We start from the raw sequence: 22,096 nt of genomic DNA on the forward strand, positions 1-22,096 counted from the left end.
TAAAGTATTCATATAAATATAGCTAACCTAATATAGATTTACTGAAGCAAATTTATGATTATATTAAGTAATTTGAGTTGTTATGCTGTATTCGGTATTGAACTAGAGTTTTACATTGAAGGAATAGAAAAAGAATACTTATTTCTGAATAGCATCAAAAATAAAATAGCATCTCTTGAATTTTCTTGCGAGAAGGAGAATTCTACACATCAGTATGAGATAAAAAGTGGTTGTTATACGAACTCCTACAATTTAATTAAGCATTTTGAGTTAGCAAAACAATCACTTACTGAAACAGCACAAAAACTAGGTGGGAATGTTTCTTTTAAAGCAAAGCCTTATTTGGATAGAGCAGGCAGTGCATTAAATGTGCATGTTAATCTCGTGAATTCAAATAACGGTAACTTATTTTATATCAATGAGCAAAAGTACAGTGACTATCTGATTCATAGTATTGGTGGATTATGTGCAATGATGAAAAAACATATGTTGTTTTTTGCTCCAAATGATGATTCATATTTAAGATTTCAGTATCCGGATATTCACACTCCAACTACGATTAGTTGGGGAGTAAATAACAGAACTGCTGCGATAAGAATTCCCTATTTTGGCAACGATTTCAAAAGATGCCGCCTAGAGCACCGCGTTCCCGGAGCAGATTGTGACCTTGAAAAAGTACTCACAGCAATAATTGAAGGTATGGTTTTTGGTATAGAGAACAAAATTGCTCCGCCAAATAGGGTCTACGGCATTGCATCTGATCCTCAATATGAGATGGAGAGGTTAATATAACAACTATCTATCAAATCCTAATCCGTTAAACCCCTTTTGGGTAATTGGCTGTTTTAGCATTTTTTTTACATCATTATCTACATTTTTGCACTGTAATAGCAAGTCTAAAGCAGATAGTTTCTGCGTGCTTTTAGATTCAAGCTCTAGATTGCTTAACACTTGCCCAGGAAGTGGATTACCAGGCACATCCATGTGCTCAGGAAGAGGTTTCATCTGATCCTTTATAGAGCTAGAGTTATTTTGTGTAAGAGTTTTATCATTTAGCATGCTAAGAATAATTTCCTCAGGCACTACCATAGTTTTTGTATAATCAACAGGATTACTATTTTCAGCATCTATAGTCACATGAATTGGTTCGCCAAACGCATTTATAGGACCACCAAGTGATCCTTTCTCCATGCGTTCTTGTGCTCTTTTCCTTATTATTTCTTCTTCTAACTCAGTTTCAGTTCTTTCTGGTTCTTTTGCGGTATCTTTTTCTTCACCTTCATCAACACTGCTATACCCTTCATCTTCTGAAACTTTCTCTCCTGAAACACCAGTAATTTCAGGCTGTTCTTTTTTAGTTCTTATTTTATGAATCAGCGAAAGTAATAAGTAAGTAACTGCAGCAGCAGAAACGATAATGGCTATCTTTGCGGCAATGTGGATTGCTGTTAAAAATATTAAAGCTGATAAAGCTCCAGCTAATCCAGACACAATAACTTTATTTTTGCCTTTTGTTATATTTAGAATTGCCACCATAATAACCTCTCAAATACTGTTCTAGAATTATTATACAGGAATTTTCTTATACTTGCAATTTTGCGAAAATTTTAATTATTTGCATAAAGTTTTAAAGCTACACAAGGATTAATTAATATGCAATGTATCTCGACTATAATATTGTACAAACACACATATTCAGCTAACATTCAACATGCAGAGCTTACTCATAGAGCGAAACAGGGCGGTGGTATTATTACTTATAGTAATTTTTATCTTCGGTTCATACGTTTATGTAAAAATGCCAAGGGAAAGCAATCCTGATATACAGATTCCTATAATCAGCGTGTTTGTTGGACTTCCTGGGATTTCTGCTCAAGATAGTGAAAAGCTATTAGTGCTTCCTATAGAAAATGAACTAAGATCCATCGAAGGTGTAAGAGAATTGAGAGCTTTTGCAACTAATGATGGTGCTCACATGATACTCGAATTTGGAACAGAGTATGATAATAAAGAAGTGCTCGATAATGTTCGTTCAAAGCTTTCAAACATAAAATCGAAGTTACCTGTTGAAGCGGAATCTCCGATAATCAATGAAATAAACTTGAGCTTATTTCCGATACTCAATGTCGGCTTAATTGGTAATTTGCCAGAAAGAGCCTTAACTGAAATAGCACGCAAGCTAAAGAAAGAAATAGAATCTCTGCCAAATGTTCTCAAAGTTGAAGTGGCAGGTATGCGTAAAGAAACAGTGGAAGTGATAGTTGAGCCCACAGTTCTAACAAAATATAACATTCAATCAAACGAAATATTCCAAGCTATATCAAGCAATAACAGACTAGTGGGAGCTGGGTCACTGGAAAATGATACCGGTAAATATTCGATTAAAATATCAGGGTTATTAAAAGATATAGAAGATATTATGAATATTCCTATTAGATCTCAAGGCGATGCAGTTTTGAGAATCAAAGATATAGCAAAAGTATACCCTAGGTTTGAGGATCACCAAGGATTTGCTCGCATTAATGGATTACCTAGTGTCATGCTAGAAATTTCAAAACGTAACGGAAAAAACATAATAGACACAGTAAATCAAGTAAAATACTTAATGGATAAGGCAAAAGATCAATTACCTGAAAATTTAAAAGTGGTGTACTTAAACGACCAGTCAAAAAACGTCCGCGATGTGCTTGATGACTTGGAAAACGGCATAATATTTGCTGTGTTGTTAATATTGATCATAATGATGCTTTCTATGGGAACAAGGATTGCTATTCTTGTGGCACTCTCGATACCCGGTTCCTTTCTCATTGGGATAATAGCTCTTTACTTTATGGGTATAACCTTAAATATCGTTGTGCTCTTCAGTTTAATTATGGCTGTTGGCATGCTGGTTGATGATGCAATTGTGATCAGCGAATATGCCGATAGAAAGATGATCTGCGGAATGAACAAAGTAGAAGCTTTTTACACTTCAGTTCGTGATATGTTTTATCCGGTTCTATCATCAACGTTAACTAAATTAGCAGTGTTTTTTTCTCTATTATTCTGGCCTGATACTGTTGGTAAATTCATGCAGTACATACCAATTACAATAATCCTAACTTTGACTGGATCGCTCATTATGGCTTTGGTTTTTATACCAACACTTGGTGCAATATTTGGTAAGCCTTCGATAACTTCAAAAAAAGAAATAAAAAAAATGAGTGCTATAGAAAGTGGTGAAATAAAAAATGCTGGGCCTATAATAAGAGCTTACGTACGCATGCTAGAGAAGGTTTTGGATCATCCTAAAAAATTCGTATGTGCTACTGTATTCGTTTTGTTTTCATTTAGTGTGCTGTACTTTACTTTTGGTCCTGGAGTAAAGTTTTTTCCGAAAGTGGATTCAGATAATATTTTAATCAGTGTTAAAGCAAAAGAAAGCTTATCAGCCAAAGAACGAGATCTGATACTCAAAGAAGTGGAAGAACGCATTTTGAGCATTGAAAAAGAAATTCATGTTTCTTATGCTAGATCAGGAGCATTTTCAGACAACGTTATCGCCAGAATACAACTAGAACTTATGGATTGGCGCTTCAGGCGCAAAGCTAAGCACATACTAAATGATATAAGGAGCAGTGTGCAAGACATGAAAGGAATAATAATTAATGTTCAAGAGGAAAAGCCAGGACCGTCGGCTGACAAGCCAATACAAATTAACCTCAGCGGGAGTGTATCCAGTTTGAATTTAGCAGCAGAGAAAATTCTAGAAATTATGAACCAACCTTCATCCGGGTTTATAAATATTCAAGATAGCAGATCAGCACCTGAAATAGAGTGGAATATGAGTGTTGATAAGAATAAGGCTACAAGCTCTGAAGTAAGTGTTGCAACCATTGGCGATTTTATAAAGATGGTTACAAATGGAGTGTTGATTGGAAAATATAGACCAAATAACACGGATGAAGAAATCGATATTGTACTCCGTTTCCCTGGAAAGGATCGCAACATGAAGACTATAGACAATCTTTTTATCAATACAGTTAATGGCCCGTATCCTATGAGCAATATAGTAAAATATGCTCCCGAAAAAAAGGTAAACAAACTAAACAGGATTGATGGATTACGCACAGTGACAATCTCTGCTGACGTTGATACTGGCTATCTTGTTGATGAAAGAGTAAAGTTCATTCAGAATTCTATTGCCCAGGATTGGGACAAGGGAGTAAAAATTGATTTTAAAGGCGACAAAGAAGATCAACAAAAATCAGGAGCATTTTTGTTAAAGGCTTTTATATTAGCGATTACACTAATGATATTGGTATTAGTGACACAGTTTAATAATGTATACCATACATTTATCGTAATGACAGCAGTGTTTTTATCCACAACATGTGTGTTTTTTGTTTTCTTTCTTATCCAACAAGTTTTCGTAGTTGTTATGTGTGGAGTGGGGATAATTGCTTTGGCGGGAATTATAGTAAATAATAACATACTATTGCTTGATGCCTTTCATCACCAAATTAAGGTACACAAAAATGACATCAAGCGATGTGTAATAAACGCTGCAATTTCTCGCGTTAGGCCAATATTGCTTACCGTTGCAACCACAGTTCTTGGTTTAATACCGATGATTACCAGGTTAAATATCAATTTTTTTACGCTACAAATCACATATGATGCTCCATCAAGCCAGTGGTGGGTTGACATTTCAACAACCATAGCAAGTGGAATATTGGCTGCAACGGTTTTAACTTTATTCTTTACTCCTGCGTTGCTTGTTATACAAAAACATGAAAAAACTTGACTTAAATTAGCAATCATTTAACATTTAAGATAGTGTTCTTTGCCCGTTGGAGCTATAATTATAACTAATTACATTGGATTTATTTATTATGATTGCTAATCGTAAAAGCAGTGTTAAGCAGAAAAGTAACAAGAATAACATAGTTGGAAGCCTTGATGTAATAAAAACAGCAGGAGAGCTTTCACTTCAAAAAGGTTTAGATTTTGATGTTGTAATAAAGGCACTAGAAAGTGCTATAGAAGCAGTGGCTCATCAAAAATATGGTAGCAAAAGTAAAATTGTAGTTGATATAGATAGAAACACAGGCAAAGTTACTTCATATAGAAAACTAAAAGTTATTGATGATGAATCAAATGAAAAAGAGAATACTGAGTGTGAATCAATTACGCTTACACAAGCTAAATTAATAAAAGGAGATGCAAAAGTTGGAGATACTGTTAGTGAATTGCTCTCTCTTAACACTGATCTTGCTTCAGCAAGAATTGCCCAGCAAACGATTGCTCAAATAATTAAAGATGAAGAGTCAAAAAAGCAATATGAGGAATTTAAAGATAAAGTGGGAGAAATAAGGTATGGTATTGTTAAACAAGTAGAATATTCAGATCTTATTATAGACATAAATGGCACTAGGGCATATCTTCCATTGCGAAATTTAACTGGTGGTGAATCATTTCGTGAAGGTGATAAGGTTAAAGCTTACATACAGACTGTTAAGCGTTCTGATGATGGACGTCAAATTATTCTTTCTAGGACTCATGAAGGCTTTTTGGAGGCATTATTAAATCAAGAAATACCAGAAATTGCTGACGGATTAGTGACAATTAAAGGTATAGCTAGAGATGCTGGTTCAAGGTCTAAGGTTGCCGTTTTCTCTCCCGACAAGAACATTGATCCAGTAGGTGCTTGTGTTGGAGTTAAGGGAGATAGAATAAAAACTATTATACACGAATTAAATGGTGAAAAAATTGACGTTATAAATTACTCCTCAGATTTGGGTCAATTTGTTATCAAAGCCATTACTCCTGCAGAAGTATCGAAGGTTATTATTGATGAAAATGAAAATTGCATAGAGTTAATAGTTGCTGAAGATCAATTGAGTTTAGCTATAGGAAAAAAGGGCCAGAATGTAAGATTAGCTTCAGAGCTTGTTGGATGGAAAATTGAGATATTAAGCACTCAGCAAGAATCAGAAAGGCGAAGTAAAGAACTTAGTCAATGTTCAGCTTTATTTGCTGAAGCTTTAAACTTAGAAGAGATTATGGGTCAGCTATTGGTAACAGAAGGTTTTTCAAGTGTAGAAGACATATCTAGCGCTTCAATTAAAGAGCTTGCTTCAATAGAGGGCTTTAATGAAGATATTGCAAACGAACTTCACAATAGAGCAAATAAGTACCTGAAAGCAGAAAATGATAGAAAAATAGAAGAGCTAAAAAGTTTAGGTATGGAGGATGATGTAATCAATTTAACTTTATCAATAGACAATAAAATTGCTCTTAGTAAGCATGATATTAAGACTTTAGAGGACATAGCAGATTTATCAAGTTATGAGTTTTGCAGCATACTCTCTTCCTCATCCGATAGCAAAGAAGATCTAAAAGATATAGTAGATTCAATAATCATAGAAGCACGTAAAAAGCTTGGATTAATATAATAAAATAATATGAATAATGAAGATATCAGTGATAAAAAATTAACGCTCCAAGGTTTAAGCAAGCTTAAATTAGACCTCAATTTAAACTCTTCAGCTAGCCCAAGTACTGGAGCTACAGTAGTAAAAAAAAGAAGAAAAAAATCTCATGATGCAGAAGAACATAATTTATTTGACGAGAGTAAATTAGGTTCTTTAACAGAGAAAGAACAAATTTTTCGCATTAATGCTGTGCAGAATGCTGCTTTGCTGAAAGAAAGAAATCAGAGAGAAGAAAAAGAGAAAACAGCAAAAGAAGACAGCAATAAAGAGACTGACGAGAAAAATGAAGCGGACGCTTTATCTAAGGAAATAAATAAGCAAGTTTTAAGTAATACCCACTTAGTTGAACCAAAAGAAGATAGTATTGACCATGAGGACAACGATAAAAAGTCTTTTAAAGTCAACAAAGATATATATTCTAAGCATTCTAAACTGGTAATTGCACAGGCAATAGATGAAAAAACTGAACAACCCCCTGTATTTAAGCAAAGGTTTGGTATAAGAGGTAGAAAGTCAAAGTTTACTAAGGGTAAAAATATATCAAGAGAAGTTATTATACCAGACAAAATAACTATCAGGGAGTTATCTATTCGCATGGCAGAAGATAGCAAGAGTGTGCTAAAAATGTTCAAAGAAGAAGTCGGTGAGAGTTATAGAGTAGATGATCTGGTGGATCCAGATATAGCATGTGAAATAGTGGAAAAATTTAATCATACGGCTAAACGAGTGAGCGATGCCAACAAAGAAAAGGATTTATTTTTTATAGAAGGCAGAGAAAGCCTGCCTAAAAAACCTAAACCACCAATCGTCACTTTTATGGGACACGTCGATCATGGTAAAACCTCATTGCTCGATGCATTTCGTGAATCTAATGTTGCAGAAAGAGAGTCAGGTGGCATAACTCAACACATAGGTGCTTATCAAATAATAACAAAAGATAAGCAAAAAATTACTTTCATTGATACACCAGGACATGAAGCGTTCACTGCGATGCGTGCATGTGGTGCCAATATTACTAATATAGTTGTAATAGTAGTTGCAGCTGACGATGGAATCATGAAACAAACAGTTGAAGCAATAAATCATGCAAAAGCAGCAAATGTTTCCATTATAGTTGCTATTAATAAAATTGATAAATCTGAGCCTGGTGATGTAGAAAAAATAATTAATAGTTTGCCTCAATATGATCTCATCCCTGAAGGGCTTGGTGGTGATGTTATGATTGTGCCAGTATCAGCAAAAAAGAAAACTAATTTAGATAAACTAGAAGAGACGATTTTGTTAATCGCTGAATTAATGAAGCTAGAAGCAATAGAAGATTGTCGAGCACTTGGATGGGTAATAGAATCCAAAATAGATAAAGCGAAAGGAATATCAGCCACATTGATAGTTGAGGAAGGAACGTTAAAGGTTGGTGATATATTGGTAGTTGGTACAACATACAGCAAAGTACGTAGTATGGTTAATCACCTCGGTCAAAGAGAAAAAGCAGCACTACCCTCCGCTCCAATTGAAATTACTGGTCTAAATGGTGTGCCAAATGCTGGAGATAAATTTGTTGTTATAAATTCTGAAAAGCAGGCGCGTGAAATTGTTGAATACAGGCTAGAGTTAATCAAGAAAAAGAAAGAAGATTTGGGCGACAATAATTTAGATATATTCAGTCGTAATAACAGCGAAACAGAAGAACTATCTGTAGTTTTAAAGTGCGATGTAACTGGTTCTATTGAAGCAATATCAAGTTCAATTGATAAACTCGGTAAAGACCAAGTGAAATTAAATATCCTACACAAAGCAGTAGGAGGGATAACAGATTCAGATGTGCTGCTTGCAGAAGCATCAAGTGCAGTAATTTTAGCTTTTAATGTAAAAGTGGACTCAAAAATAAGGGACTTGGCAAAACAAAAAGGTATAGAAATACATACTTATAACATAATATACGAGCTCATTGACGACATGAGAATGTATTTAACTAAAATGTTAAAGCCTGTTACACGAGAGGTTCGTGTTGGCTTTGCATCTGTGAGGCAAATATTTAACGTATCTAAAGCTGGTAATATCATTGGATGTTATGTAAGTGATGGAGTCATAAGAAAAGATTCTTTAATTAAGGTAATGCGTGGTGGCAAATTGGTGCATGAAGGAAAGTTAAAAGCACTACGTAGATTTAAAGATGATGTTAAAGAAGTAGGTGTAAACTTTGAATGCGGAGTATCACTAGAGGGTAATATCGATATTAAAGTTGGAGATATTTTAGAAGCTTATCAATTAGTGCAAGAAGAAAGGGTATTATAGTAGCTGGATATGAAAAAGGAAATTAGAAACCTAAAAATAGCATCGGTATTGCATAGAGCGATATCAAGAGTCCTAATGGAAGGTAAGGTGTTCAATAAAAATGTAGCGGTATCTGACGTAAAATTAAGTAAAGATTTGAAAAAAGCAGATGTATATATTGTGTTATCTTCATTGAATATTCAAGTAGCTGACTACTTAGATCCAGAAAAAAGACGCACTGGAGATCCTTCTGAGAATAATTGTGATATTAACACTGTTGTTAATGAAATGAACCAGTCTGCATGGTCAATACGTAAATCTATATTGTGTTATGTTGATTTGCGATTTATACCTGAACTAGTTTTCAAGCCTGACTTAGCGTTCGATAATTTTGTTAATGTAAGCAAAATATTACATAATCACACTTAATTAATGCATTTCAATCGTTACTTTTCATTAATGAGGTTGCACAGTTTAACGGGTTTGTGGCTTGTGCTATTTCCCAGTTTGAGCGGTATTCTTTTAGCCTCAACTTCTCTATCATATCAGGCTCTTTTTCTCCTTGTTTTGTTTACTATAGGTGCATTTTTAATGAGACCCGCAGGGTGCATAATCAATGATATCTTCGATAGAAAAATAGATGCGCACGTTGAACGAACAAAATATAGGCCACTTGCAAGTGGTGCATTAAACATAAAGCAGGCTTTGGCTTTACTTTCACTGCTACTGTCTATTGCCCTGGTAATCTTATTATTAACTAATAAAACTACACTCATACTTGGAATAATCTCAATGTGTATGATAGCTACTTACCCTTTATTAAAGCGGTATGTTTGGTGGCCACAATTGTTCTTAGGGTTTACCTTCAATATGGGATCGCTCATGGGCTCAGCAGCAATAACAAACCAGATCAGTATAGAATCCTTGCTGTTTTATATAGGATGCGTCTTTTGGACGCTTAGTTATGACACCATATACGCCCATCAAGATAAAAAAGATGATGAAAAACTCGGGATGAAATCTACCGCATTATATTTTGGTGATACAACAAAATCTTGGTTGAAAAGATTTTATTTAATATCTCTTATGACGTGGCTATATGCTGGTATTTTATCATCATTAAATAACATTTTTTATATTGCTCTACTTGCCGTAGGGTTCATATTTCACCGCCAATGCAAAAATTTCAATCCTGACGATCCCAGTCAATGCATGTCCATATTTAAAAATAACTCCTACGTAGGGTTGCTGCTCTTTTTCGGCATTCTTTTAGATAGAATTATCACCTAGGTCTCAAGAGTTTCGGCTCTAATGAAATCAATAGACTCAGGTAGCCCGCAGAAACAAAAAAACTTGCTTGACAAACTCCGCCAGCCCACTTATCATGATAGTGAAGCTATTGTATTTGCTTTCGCCAATCTGCAGATTAAAAGGTAAGGATTACTTAATGTATCGGCGTCTTATGTTCAATTTTTGTATCCGTTCAGGAGAGTGGTTTAAGAAACAATAGATAGGAGATTTCGGAAAGGATTGAGACCCCTTTGTTTCCAAGTTAAGTATAATGAAATTATCCGCTCAAGGAATGTATTTCCCCGCTTTGATTGTGTAAAATATGAGTTTTTGCGATAAACGACATAATGCCGAATTTGCCGTTCAGCGTGGTTATTTGTCAGCGGAATATTTTCTGGGTCATCTAAAAATTTCCACATCATTCTTTCAGATCTCAGAACATTTTTTGCAACTCGAGAGGCTCCAATTGCTTCAGGTAAACGAGATATCTCCTTCAAGTAATACTTTGTACGTTTTCTTAATTTTCTGGCACGTCTGACAAACCTCAAAACATCTATCTCACTTTTTAGTAAAGCTTTTTTTAGTGCAAATAATTCAGTGGCCACGTTTCTCAAGTAACAACCCAGAACTTTAACTTCAATATTCCAACTATGTGCTAATCTTTCAAAATCTCTTGATAAATGTGCCCAACAGATTTGCCTGTTTTTATCGGCAAAATAATTGTATGCTGCATACCTGTCAGTTATTACCAAGCTATTGCGATTGCAGAATTTACTATTTTGTAAAACTTTCATTCCTCTTGACTCTGTAAATTTTACAAAACTTGCCGTATTGCTTGCAAACATCCAACACCAAGCGAGTTTACCTTTGTTATAATGGCTCGTTTCATCAATATGTAGAACTTTACTCCTACTTATCTCTTGTTCGATCTGCTCATACATTTTTTTGCATTTTGAAGCAACTCTATGTTCACTATTTGATATGCTACCGACGCTTATGTTCAAATTGAAGATATCATTTACGACACTCGCTATTTCGCGTTTTGAATTTTTGTAGAATCCGCTGAACGCTGCAATTATTGACTTAACCCTTGGACCAAATGTATCTGGCGTAACACCTTCCGGTAACTTGCTACTTCTTCTCTTTCCGCATCTCCGACAACGGCCATGTTCTAACTGATATTCCACTACATAAGGCTTGATTTCTGGAAGATCAACTTTCTGATGAATATATGGTTTTTCACATATTGCAATTTCTCCTCCGCATTCGCAAGTATTAGGCAACTCTATCTTTACTACTTTATCTGCATCCATGTTGGCGCGAAAACTTCCTTTATGACCAACCTGACCGCCAATATTCCTTTCGCTTTTCGGCTTATTCTTTTTTATTTTATACAACTCTTTGGAACTTGGTATTGATGAATTTTTTGAGCTTAAACCGAGTCTTTCTCTTAACTCAGCATTTTCTATCTTTAAAGCCTTATTTTCTGCTTTTAAACTTTCATTCTCTTTTTCCAATCTTTCTATTTTTGCTTCTAACCTTTCTATTTTTTGCTGTAAATTTTTGCAAAGTTCTAAAAGGTTTACCATATTATTTCACTTTTGCTCTATGATTATCTTTTTAGATCACCTTGTCTACCTTATTCTGCCACTCCGCTGAACGGATACGTTTTTGCGATAAACGACATAATGCCGAATTTGCCGTTCAGCGTGGTTATTTGTCAGCGGAATATTTTCTGGGTCATCTAAAAATTTCCACATCATTCTTTCAGATCTCAGAACATTTTTTGCAACTCGAGAGGCTCCAATTGCTTCAGGTAAACGAGATATCTCCTTCAAGTAATACTTTGTACGTTTTCTTAATTTTCTGGCACGTCTGACAAACCTCAAAACATCTATCTCACTTTTTAGTAAAGCTTTTTTTAGTGCAAATAATTCAGTGGCCACGTTTCTCAAGTAACAACCCAGAACTTTAACTTCAATATTCCAACTATGTGCTAATCTTTCAAAATCTCTTGATAAATGTGCCCAACAGATTTGCCTGTTTTTATCGGCAAAATAATTGTATGCTGCATACCTGTCAGTTATTACCAAGCTATTGCGATTGCAGAATTTACTATTTTGTAAAACTTTCATTCCTCTTGACTCTGTAAATTTTACAAAACTTGCCGTATTGCTTGCAAACATCCAACACCAAGCGAGTTTACCTTTGTTATAATGGCTCGTTTCATCAATATGTAGAACTTTACTCCTACTTATCTCTTGTTCGATCTGCTCATACATTTTTTTGCATTTTGAAGCAACTCTATGTTCACTATTTGATATGCTACCGACGCTTATGTTCAAATTGAAGATATCATTTACGACACTCGCTATTTCGCGTTTTGAATTTTTGTAGAATCCGCTGAACGCTGCAATTATTGACTTAACCCTTGGACCAAATGTATCTGGCGTAACACCTTCCGGTAACTTGCTACTTCTTCTCTTTCCGCATCTCCGACAACGGCCATGTTCTAACTGATATTCCACTACATAAGGCTTGATTTCTGGAAGATCAACTTTCTGATGAATATATGGTTTTTCACATATTGCAATTTCTCCTCCGCATTCGCAAGTATTAGGCAACTCTATCTTTACTACTTTATCTGCATCCATGTTGGCGCGAAAACTTCCTTTATGACCAACCTGACCGCCAATATTCCTTTCGCTTTTCGGCTTATTCTTTTTTATTTTATACAACTCTTTGGAACTTGGTATTGATGAATTTTTTGAGCTTAAACCGAGTCTTTCTCTTAACTCAGCATTTTCTATCTTTAAAGCCTTATTTTCTGCTTTTAAACTTTCATTCTCTTTTTCCAATCTTTCTATTTTTGCTTCTAACCTTTCTATTTTTTGCTGTAAATTTTTGCAAAGTTCTAAAAGGTTTACCATATTATTTCACTTTTGCTCTATGATTATCTTTTTAGATCACCTTGTCTACCTTATTCTGCCACTCCGCTGAACGGATACCAATTTTTTGCAGTATATAGATACTGTATGTCTTTACAAAACTTCATCTACATCTAGATTTTTATCTAAATAAGCTGAACGCGCTTATAAAGCGTTACAAGACATCAAAAAATGCCAATACTCGACAGAGATAGTAAAAGACTAGCTAACTCGGGGATTCTTTGTCTTTTTTTCTGCTTAGTAAATTTCTTAAACATTTGCAGCGTAAGTTAGTTGCAATTAAAAGCGGCTGAATCTCGCTTGTCAAGCGTTTAAAACATAAAAAACGCCAATATTTTAAAGCGGATAATAACCCCAGGGCTTCTTTTGCCTTTTTTTTCATTTGGTAAATTTCTTAATATTTACAGCTAAACAACAACCGTCATCCCTAAGTATCCCGCTGCTTGTTAGCTGATGAGATACCGCGGCGGTATGACGGTTCGCGGCAGGATGACGATAAGCTCGTCATCCCACTACTTGTTAGCGGCTAAGAGATACCGCGGCGGTATAGCTATAGGATGACAAAAAAAGGGCACTGTGACGCACAATTATCAGTTAATGCGGCATTATAAAAAACGCCAAACTTTTTTCTGCTTTTATGCAAGAAGTCTAGTCCATATATTCCTCCCACTTCTCCGCGACTTTCCTTACTATTTCCTCACTCATCTCAATTTTCTTTCCCCACTCTCGTTTGGTTTCAGGCGGGATTTTATTTGTCGCATCAAATCCCATCTTACCTCCAAGTCCACTTTCAGGGGAAGCAAAGTCTAAATAATCAATAGGTGCATTTTCTATCATGATTGTATCACGCACAGGGTCCATCCTTGTTGACATTGCCCACATCACTTCCTTCCAATCACGTATATTTATATCATCATCAACAACGATAATAAACTTCGTGTATAAAAATTGCTTTAGAAAGGAAAGTATGCCCATAACAATTCTTTTTGCCTGCCCTGGATAGGATTTTTTTATCGACACTACCGCTATTCTATATGAGCAACCTTCCGGTGGCAGATAAAAGTCCACTATCTCTGGAAATTGATTGATAAGAATGGGCACAAAAATTTCATTGAGTGCTTCACCAAGAATCGATGGTTCATCAGGTGGCTTGCCAGTGAAAGTGCTAAGATATATCGGGTTTTTACGCATAGTAATTGCAGTAATATTAAATTCAGGAAATTGCTCAACAGAATTATAGTAGCCGGTGTGATCTCCGTATGGCCCTTCGTCTTGATATCTATCCAAACTCACATAGCCTTCCAGAACGATTTCCGCGTGAGCTGGTACTTGAAGTGGAATAGTCTTACAATTTACCAGCTCAAGCGGCTTCTTTCGCAGCAGTCCAGCAAATTGGTATTCTGACAATGTTTCTGGCACTGGAGTTACTGCAGCAATAATCGTTGCAGGATCACTACCGATCACAGCAGCAGCAGGAAATTTCATATTTTGTTCCTTCTCTTTCCATCGTTTATGGTGACCTGCTCCTCCACGATGCGCAAGCCAACGCATTAGAGTTGTTTTTTTATCTATGACCTTGGTCAGAAATGAGACTGCTTCTCAGTGGACTGTATATGAATTTTGTGGTGTTTATTGATTGACGGTTAAGAAATAACTGAATAAAGTAAATGCGACGCAGCGCAATGATGCCTTAGGTATACATACATAGATTTACATGTGTGAGAAAGGGAAATTATTAAGTATATAAGAAAATGGCGGCGCGTCGATCAGCGTTGCCATGGTTATATGTATATAGAACTTCTTACAATATGATTAAGGGGAATTAAGATTCATGTTGCCTAAATCTCAGCAACATGAATAGATACAAAGTTGCCCAAATGCATTCCGTTCCTCAACATCCCGGCCCGCCCTGAAACATCGTTTCTGAATTTGGTAAAACTGCGATCTTGGTTATAGGGCGAGTTGATTCTCCTGAAGCAGTTTTCAATGTGACAGCACGAACTCTACCATCTGTTCCTGTGTGAGTTGAGATGACCCTTGCAAGTGGCCAGGCTGCTGGAGGAGTATTCGAATCCTTGATGAGAACAACTGATCCCAATTCCACATTGGGTTGCGGGGTTCCCCACTTGGGGCGATGCTGTAGCGTAGTTAGGTATTCCTGGTGCCAGCGCTTCCAGAATCCTTGGTATAGTGCTTGAACTCCCTGCCAGTAGTCCAGTCGATTTTCCTGTATGTGGCTCATGTCGCCTTCGGGAATTGTTGTGAATGATCTGCCTATCAACAGGTGTGCTGGAGACAGATATGTGACGTCGGTGTCCGGTGTATAGTACAGTGGTCTTGAGTTTACCACTGCACTTATTTGTGCTAATAGGGTGTGCATCTGTTCAAACGTTAGGATAGTGTTGCCAATGACGCGGCGCAGGTGAAGCTTGACTGATCTTACGGAAGACTCCCACTTTCCTCCCCAGTGAGGTGCGTACGGTGGAATGAAGACCCATTTAATGCCTTCATCTGCCAATGTCTGCGAGACTCGATCCTTATGCTGTGAAGATGCCAGGAGTTGTTGCATCTCGTCCAATGCTCGCCTTGCTCCGACAAAATTCCTGCCATTATCACTGTAGATTTTTGCACATTTTCCTCGGAGCGACATGAATCTTCTCAGAGCTGCCAGAAATGTCTCCGTGCTGAGATCAGTGGCTAGTTCCAGGTGTAGTGCCGAGGTGACGAGGCACACGAAGAGGCATATGTATCCTTTTGACTTCTTAGCGTTGCGACCCTTTCGATCCTTGAGAGTAATTGGTCCAGCGTAATCACATCCAGAATTGACAAAGGGAAGTGATTGTGTGATTCTGATACTTGGCAAGTCGGACATGAGTTGATGCGTAGTATGGTGTCTTTGACGAAAGCATCTGATACAGTTGTGGGTGACCTTTCTTATCAGGTTGCGTGCTCCAATTATCCAATATCGTTGGCGAACTATTACAAACAGTGCAGATGTGCCTGGGTGTAAGTTTACCCAGTGCTCGTGTTCCAGGATTAGCTTCGTAATGTGGTGTGTCTTAGGAAGTAATATCGGGTGTTTGACTTCTTCTGGTAATTGAGATTGCCTCAAACGGCCTCCAACTCGTAGCAGACCATCCTGTCCAATGTACGGGGTTAGCTTGAATAACTGCGACCTGTTTCGCAGTGGTTGATCCTTTTCTAGAAGCCTTCTGTCATCTCCAAAGCACGCCTGTGCGTTCCGCAGGCATACTACTTGTGCTGCCTTGATTTCTTCAAAAGACAGTATCGTGGATTCGACTCGTTTTCGCGGCTCTTTCAGTCTTTGAATAAAACGTAAAACATAGCCCACGGTATGTACCAGCCTTTGCCAGGATGAGGTGCGGTGGACTAGTTCGTCAAATTCTGATAATGAATTGTCCATCTCCTTCAGAGTGAGCATGGCTGTTGTCTTCAATTCGTCCTGTGCATGGGTTTCTGAAATATTCAAAGAGAGTTCTGATTTTTGAATTTTGACTGTATACTCATCTTCATCGTGTAGCCAAGTGGGTCCGTTCCACCAGAGGTGAAATTCCATGAGCTGTGTAGCCATCATTCCCCTTGATGCACAATCTGCGGGGTTTTCCTTTGAGCTTACGTGATGCCAGGCGTGTCGTGGCAACGTTTCAAGAATTTCCGATGTGCGATTTGCGACAAATGTTTTCATCTTCGATGGTGGGTATGATAACCAGGCTAATACAATTGTTGAATCACACCATGCGTAAACTTGTATATCCTTGTGTCGTAAACCATCCTTGAGTGATCGTACCAGGCGACTTAGCAGCAATGCTCCACAAAGCTCCAGCCGTGGTAGTGATTGTTGTTTCAGTGGTGCTACCCTAGTTTTGGCAGCCATCAATGAAACCGAATATGTTCCGTCTTCATGTCGAAACCTACAGTAAACAGCAGCAGCATATGCCTTGGTTGATGCGTCGGAAAAGGCGTGTAATTCAATCGAGTCCTCCCTGTTGGGAACAAATCGTGGTACTCTCAGCCTTTTTAGCGTGTCGAGATCTGCTCTGCACTTGAGCCATGGTTCGGCAATGTTTGGTGGAAGCTTCGTATCCCAGCCCAGGTCCAATAGCCATAACTGTTGAAACATGATTTTAAATTGAACCACAATCGGCGATAATAAGCCAAGAGGGTCAAAGATACGCGCAACATCTGATAGGATTTGCCTTTTTGTACAATTCGGATTTGATGTCAAGCATGTCTTGTACATCAGCTGATCGTCGATTGAATTCCAGTAAATTCCAAGTACTTTTACTGCTTCTTCTTCTCGTTCGGTGCTGGATTCGCGTCTGCAGATACGTGATGAATTGGACACCCACTTGTCGAGTTCCAATTTGGCGTGTGACATGAGTTCTAATAACTCATTCCTAATAGCTATTAGCTCATTCTCGTTGTTCGATCCAGTAAGTACATCGTCTACGTAGAAATCCTCCAAAAGGATTTTCGATGCAGTAGGATATTGCTCCTTGTGGTCATATGCCAGTTGTTCTAACACTCGTACAGCCAGGTATGGTGCACAAGCGGTTCCATAAGTTACAGTGTCTAATTGATAGTGCTTAAGAGGCGCTGATGGATGCTCTCGCCAAACAATGCGTTGATAGTTTTGATGATCGGGGCTTACCCAAATTTGGCGAAACATTTTAACGATATCTGCGGAGAATACGTATCTATACATTCTGAAGCGTAGGCATACGGAAAAGAGATTGCGTTGAATACTAGGCCCAATGTGTAATACGTCATTTAGTGCAACTCCGTTAGCGTCCTTAAATGACCCGTCGAATACGATCCTAAGTTTTCGCCCAACTATAGGATGATGCGGCAAATAGAAGAAATTGCCTGAATCGAAGCTTGGTGTTCTGATTTCGTGCATATGGCCAAGACTGATGTATTCCTGCATAAACTTGATGTACTTTTCTCGTAAATCCTGATTGCGCTGTAGTCGTCTTTCTACAGCCATGAAGCGGGATCGCGCTCCCTGGAACGTGTCTGCAAATTTCGGGTTTGCTATTTTGAAAGGTAGCTCAACTATATACCTTCCAGCGTCATCCCTTTTGTGAGTTTCTAGGAAATGTTTTTCCACCTTGTCTTCGTCGGGATCCTTGTGTGCGTAGCAGCTTACTTCTTCTATCTCCCAAAATCGTTGTAGGGTAGTGTCAATGTTGCATGTGGAGAATAGAGTTGTAGTTGTTGGAGACTGATTAACTCCAACCGATGTGATGACCCATCCAAATATTGAAGAAATGGCAATAAGATTGCCCATGTTGTCGTGCATCTTTTGGCCGGTTAGGGTGGCCCAAATGTAGTCGCTCCCCAATAAAATGTCTATCGGGGCCACTGATGCGAAGTTGGTATCCGCCATCAGGAATCCATTGAACACATTGAGTGATGATGGATCAACATTGTGTCTCTGCAGCGAAGATGTGATCTTACTTAGAACGTGTGCGGTAATCTTTAGAGTTTTGTCCGAAACTCTAGATTTGAGATGCAGCTGAGTGACCCCTCTGGTTGCCTCAGCCTTGATGGCAGAAATTCCTGACACTAGGATTCGTGATGATGAACGTGCTAGCCCAAGTGCGTTGATGCAACGTTCCGAAATGTATGACAATTCAGATCCACTGTCGAATAGTAGCCGGCAGCTTGTATATATCCCATTTGCGTTTTGGACATATACCAATGCAGTCGGCAGCGTGCTTTGGCGACGCCCATAATTGTTTGGAATTGCTACAGAGCCTTGCGCGTCTGCAGCCGATTGTGAGCCGTATGCTCGGGCGATGTGACTCACTGTCACCGATGTAGTGTGAGGAGCATCCTGATTATGCTGGTCCTCCCTTCCTGTTGACACGGTCTGTGCCGTATCCTGCGAACTGATCGTGGTTGCTGCAAAGCCTTGCGCATTTGCAGCCGGTTGTACATGCAATAAGGTATGATGCCGAGCGTGGCATATCCTACAGTTGAATTTGGATTCACACTGCCTGGTAAAGTGTCCAGGCTTCAAACAGTTGAAACATACCGATTTCTCTTTTGCCGTTGCTCTTCGTTGTTCACAACTTAGCGCCAGAAAATCCGCAGATCCAATCAGATCGGGTCCGTTCATGTTGCCCTTGACGCCATTGCTTCTCTCGACAGCCATCATAATATGCATAGGTTTTCTCGCCTTTTCAACTTGCTTGATCTTGCCATCCCCGATGCTTTGTCGTTGACTGAGTTCAAACTCCTCACAGCGTGTATCCAGGAACTTGAACAAATCCTTGGTTGTTGGTGAGTTTAAATCGCGGCTGTCCTCGATCCATTTGCGACGTGTTTCTGCATCCATTTTTTGCAAAATTAGAAAAATGATCCAGCAATCACGTGTGTTTTCTCCAATTGCGTCCAATGCACGAACTATTTCGTTTGCTCCATCAGTCACTTTCCTTAGCACTGATACATCAATTTTTGTTGTTTCTGGTAGCTTTGTGAACTGTTCCAATAATGAAAACACAATATGGCGTGGTCTGTCGTACCTCTCGTTTAAACGCGACACTGCTGTTTCATATGCGCTGTCAGTAATTGGCAAATGTGCAATTAGATTCGCTGCTTCATCGGCCAATAGTGATTTCAAATAGTGAAACTTCTGTGTATCTGATAGTTGTCGCTTCTTATGGATAGTGCTTTTATAGATATCCCAAAATGCCGGCCATTCCTTGTAGTCTCCCGAAAAACGTTTGATTTGAATTTTCGGTAGTTCATTATGCGTTGCTACCGCGTTCATTGCGTCATCTTGTGAAATAGGTGTACTTGCTGCTTCAGAAACAGCCATTCGTTCTAGCATCTGTTGTTGTTGTTGTAGTAACCGGAAAAGTGCATCTCCATTACCCGGCATTGACTCATTGCTTTGAGTGCTTGTTTGTGGCTCCAGTGAGCGCTTTCCTGAGACAAGTAACTCCCTTGCCCTCAGGTACCTTCCTTCGTACTCCTCGTAGTCGTCGGCTGGATCTACGTACCCATCGACCGCATCGTGAAGCGATATCTTGTCGCCAATCTTCTCGAATTCGCTCCATGCCAAATCCAGTCGATCCAACAAGACATCGATTCCATCCTTCGTTTGTGTTGCAGGTAAACGCTCAGCTAAGGACACGATCCTCGTGATCGTACCCTTCAGTCTGCGGCGGCCTACAACCAGCAACTTGTATTCCTCCATTTAAGGCAATACTCCGTGTAGTGGTGAATTATTTCTCCAGTCAATCCGGCTCGAAGGACCAAAAGCTTTACTATGGTCAGAAATGAGACTGCTTCTCAGTGGACTGTATATGAATTTTGTGGTGTTTATTGATTGACGGTTAAGAAATAACTGAATAAAGTAAATGCGACGCAGCGCAATGATGCCTTAGGTATACATACATAGATTTACATGTGTGAGAAAGGGAAATTATTAAGTATATAAGAAAATGGCGGCGCGTCGATCAGCGTTGCCATGGTTATATGTATATAGAACTTCTTACAATATGATTAAGGGGAATTAAGATTCATGTTGCCTAAATCTCAGCAACATGAATAGATACAAAGTTGCCCAAATGCATTCCGTTCCTCAACAGACCTGCATACGATATATTCCAAGATTGAAATTATCTTGTTTGTCTTTCGTAGGTCCTTTTGTCACCACAATCGGCCAGGTGATAAGTGGTGCAGGTTCATTTGGCCAGCATATTTGAATGGGCAGTAGACTTAGGTCCACTTCATCTCCGGTTAGCACTACCTCTTGACATGGAGCTTTGCTCACGACTTTACTTCGCATCGATAACACGACTTTTAGCAGAGGAAACATCTTCATAGCATCTTTAAAGTTTTTTGGCGGCTCAGGTGATTGCAAAAATGCTAAAAGTTTACCAAGATCTCTTAGCTCACCAGGATTTATGTTCAGTCCCAAGGCAATTCTTTCAATAGTACCGAATAAATTCACTAAAACTGGAATCGAATTTTTGCCGTTTTCTGTGACAACATTTTCAAAGATGATAGCTGGCCCTTTGTTTGACAAAACCCTACGGTGAATTTCTGTCATTTCAAGAACTATTGAAACTTCCTCCTTAATCCTAATCAGATCTTTTTTTTCTTCTAAGGCTTTGATGAAGTCACGTAAGTTGTTGTACATATTCCAGTTTTTAAAATTTTAAGTTTACATTTAGTTTTCAAGCACTTTATTGAAATTTGACCTATGCACTACTTTCCTGCCTAGCGAGCTTTCAGTTAATTTGAGATCAAATCTTCATATTGCTTACTAAGTTTGTATTTCCTTCCTCTATTGGAAAAATCTACAATCTTGATAAACCCCATTTCCACCCACTTTTTACAAAGTTGCGCACTGGTACGAGGCTTAAAATTAAATAGTTCGCCAACCTGACTAGCTGTAATAGCGGAAAACTCCTGGAAGAGCTCAAGAGCCCTACGCTGTTTAGGATCAAGCTTACGTATAAGATCAGTCTGATCAGCGTGGTATTCTTCTTTATTTATACGTTGTAAAACGTTCTCAAATGAATTTGCCATACCTTCTACGAAATACTCCACCCACTTAGTAATATCTGCTTCAGCTCGTCCCATGTAATAGTTGTGCGATGGACCTATACTGATTGCTTCATAATACGCTCCTAGATTCTTAGCATAATATTCTTCCAATGAATAAAGTCCTTTTAGGTCATACCCACCAAGGTGTAAAATTAATGTAGTCAACAATCTTGCAGTACGACCATTACCGTCATAGTAATGGTGAATTGTTACAAATTGATAATGCGCAATACCTGCAATAATTGGGCAAGGCACTTGCTCACTGTTACGAATCCAATCAATCATACTGCTCATGAGCTTTGGTACATCCTTTGCTTCAGGTGGCATATAAATTATTGCACGTGTAAGACTATCGCGGATAACATTTTGACCATCACGATAAGGTGTTGATTTTATTTTAGATTTTCCACTTGCCATTACTAGAGCATGCAGTGTTTGAATAGCTTTCTCAGTAATAGGCACTTCCCTTGCTGCCCATTGTTCAACTTGAGTTAAAGCTGCATAATATCCTTTAACCTCATT

The 22,096-nt window shown here is 38.2% G+C and overlaps 1 protein-coding gene across 1 annotated transcript; it reads right to left on the minus strand.

The window, feature by feature from the left end:
• Positions 1–9,541: 9,541 nt before the first annotated feature.
• On the minus strand, positions 9,542–21,061 carry LOC123257791 (uncharacterized protein RP821-like). The gene is made up of 3 exons (XM_044717776.1): positions 20,613–21,061; positions 13,765–14,563; positions 9,542–10,169 (listed from the first exon to the last, which is right to left on the minus strand). Exons 1-3 carry the CDS (start codon positions 20,844–20,846, stop codon positions 10,147–10,149), a joined length of 1,056 nt encoding a protein of 351 aa, XP_044573711.1. The 5' UTR covers positions 20,847–21,061; the 3' UTR covers positions 9,542–10,146.
• Between the last annotated feature and the right edge of the window lie 1,035 nt (positions 21,062–22,096).

Source organism: Drosophila ananassae (assembly GCF_017639315.1).
Source record: "Drosophila ananassae strain 14024-0371.13 chromosome 4 unlocalized genomic scaffold, ASM1763931v2 tig00000066, whole genome shotgun sequence".
Lineage (NCBI taxonomy): Eukaryota > Metazoa > Arthropoda > Insecta > Diptera > Drosophilidae > Drosophila > Drosophila ananassae.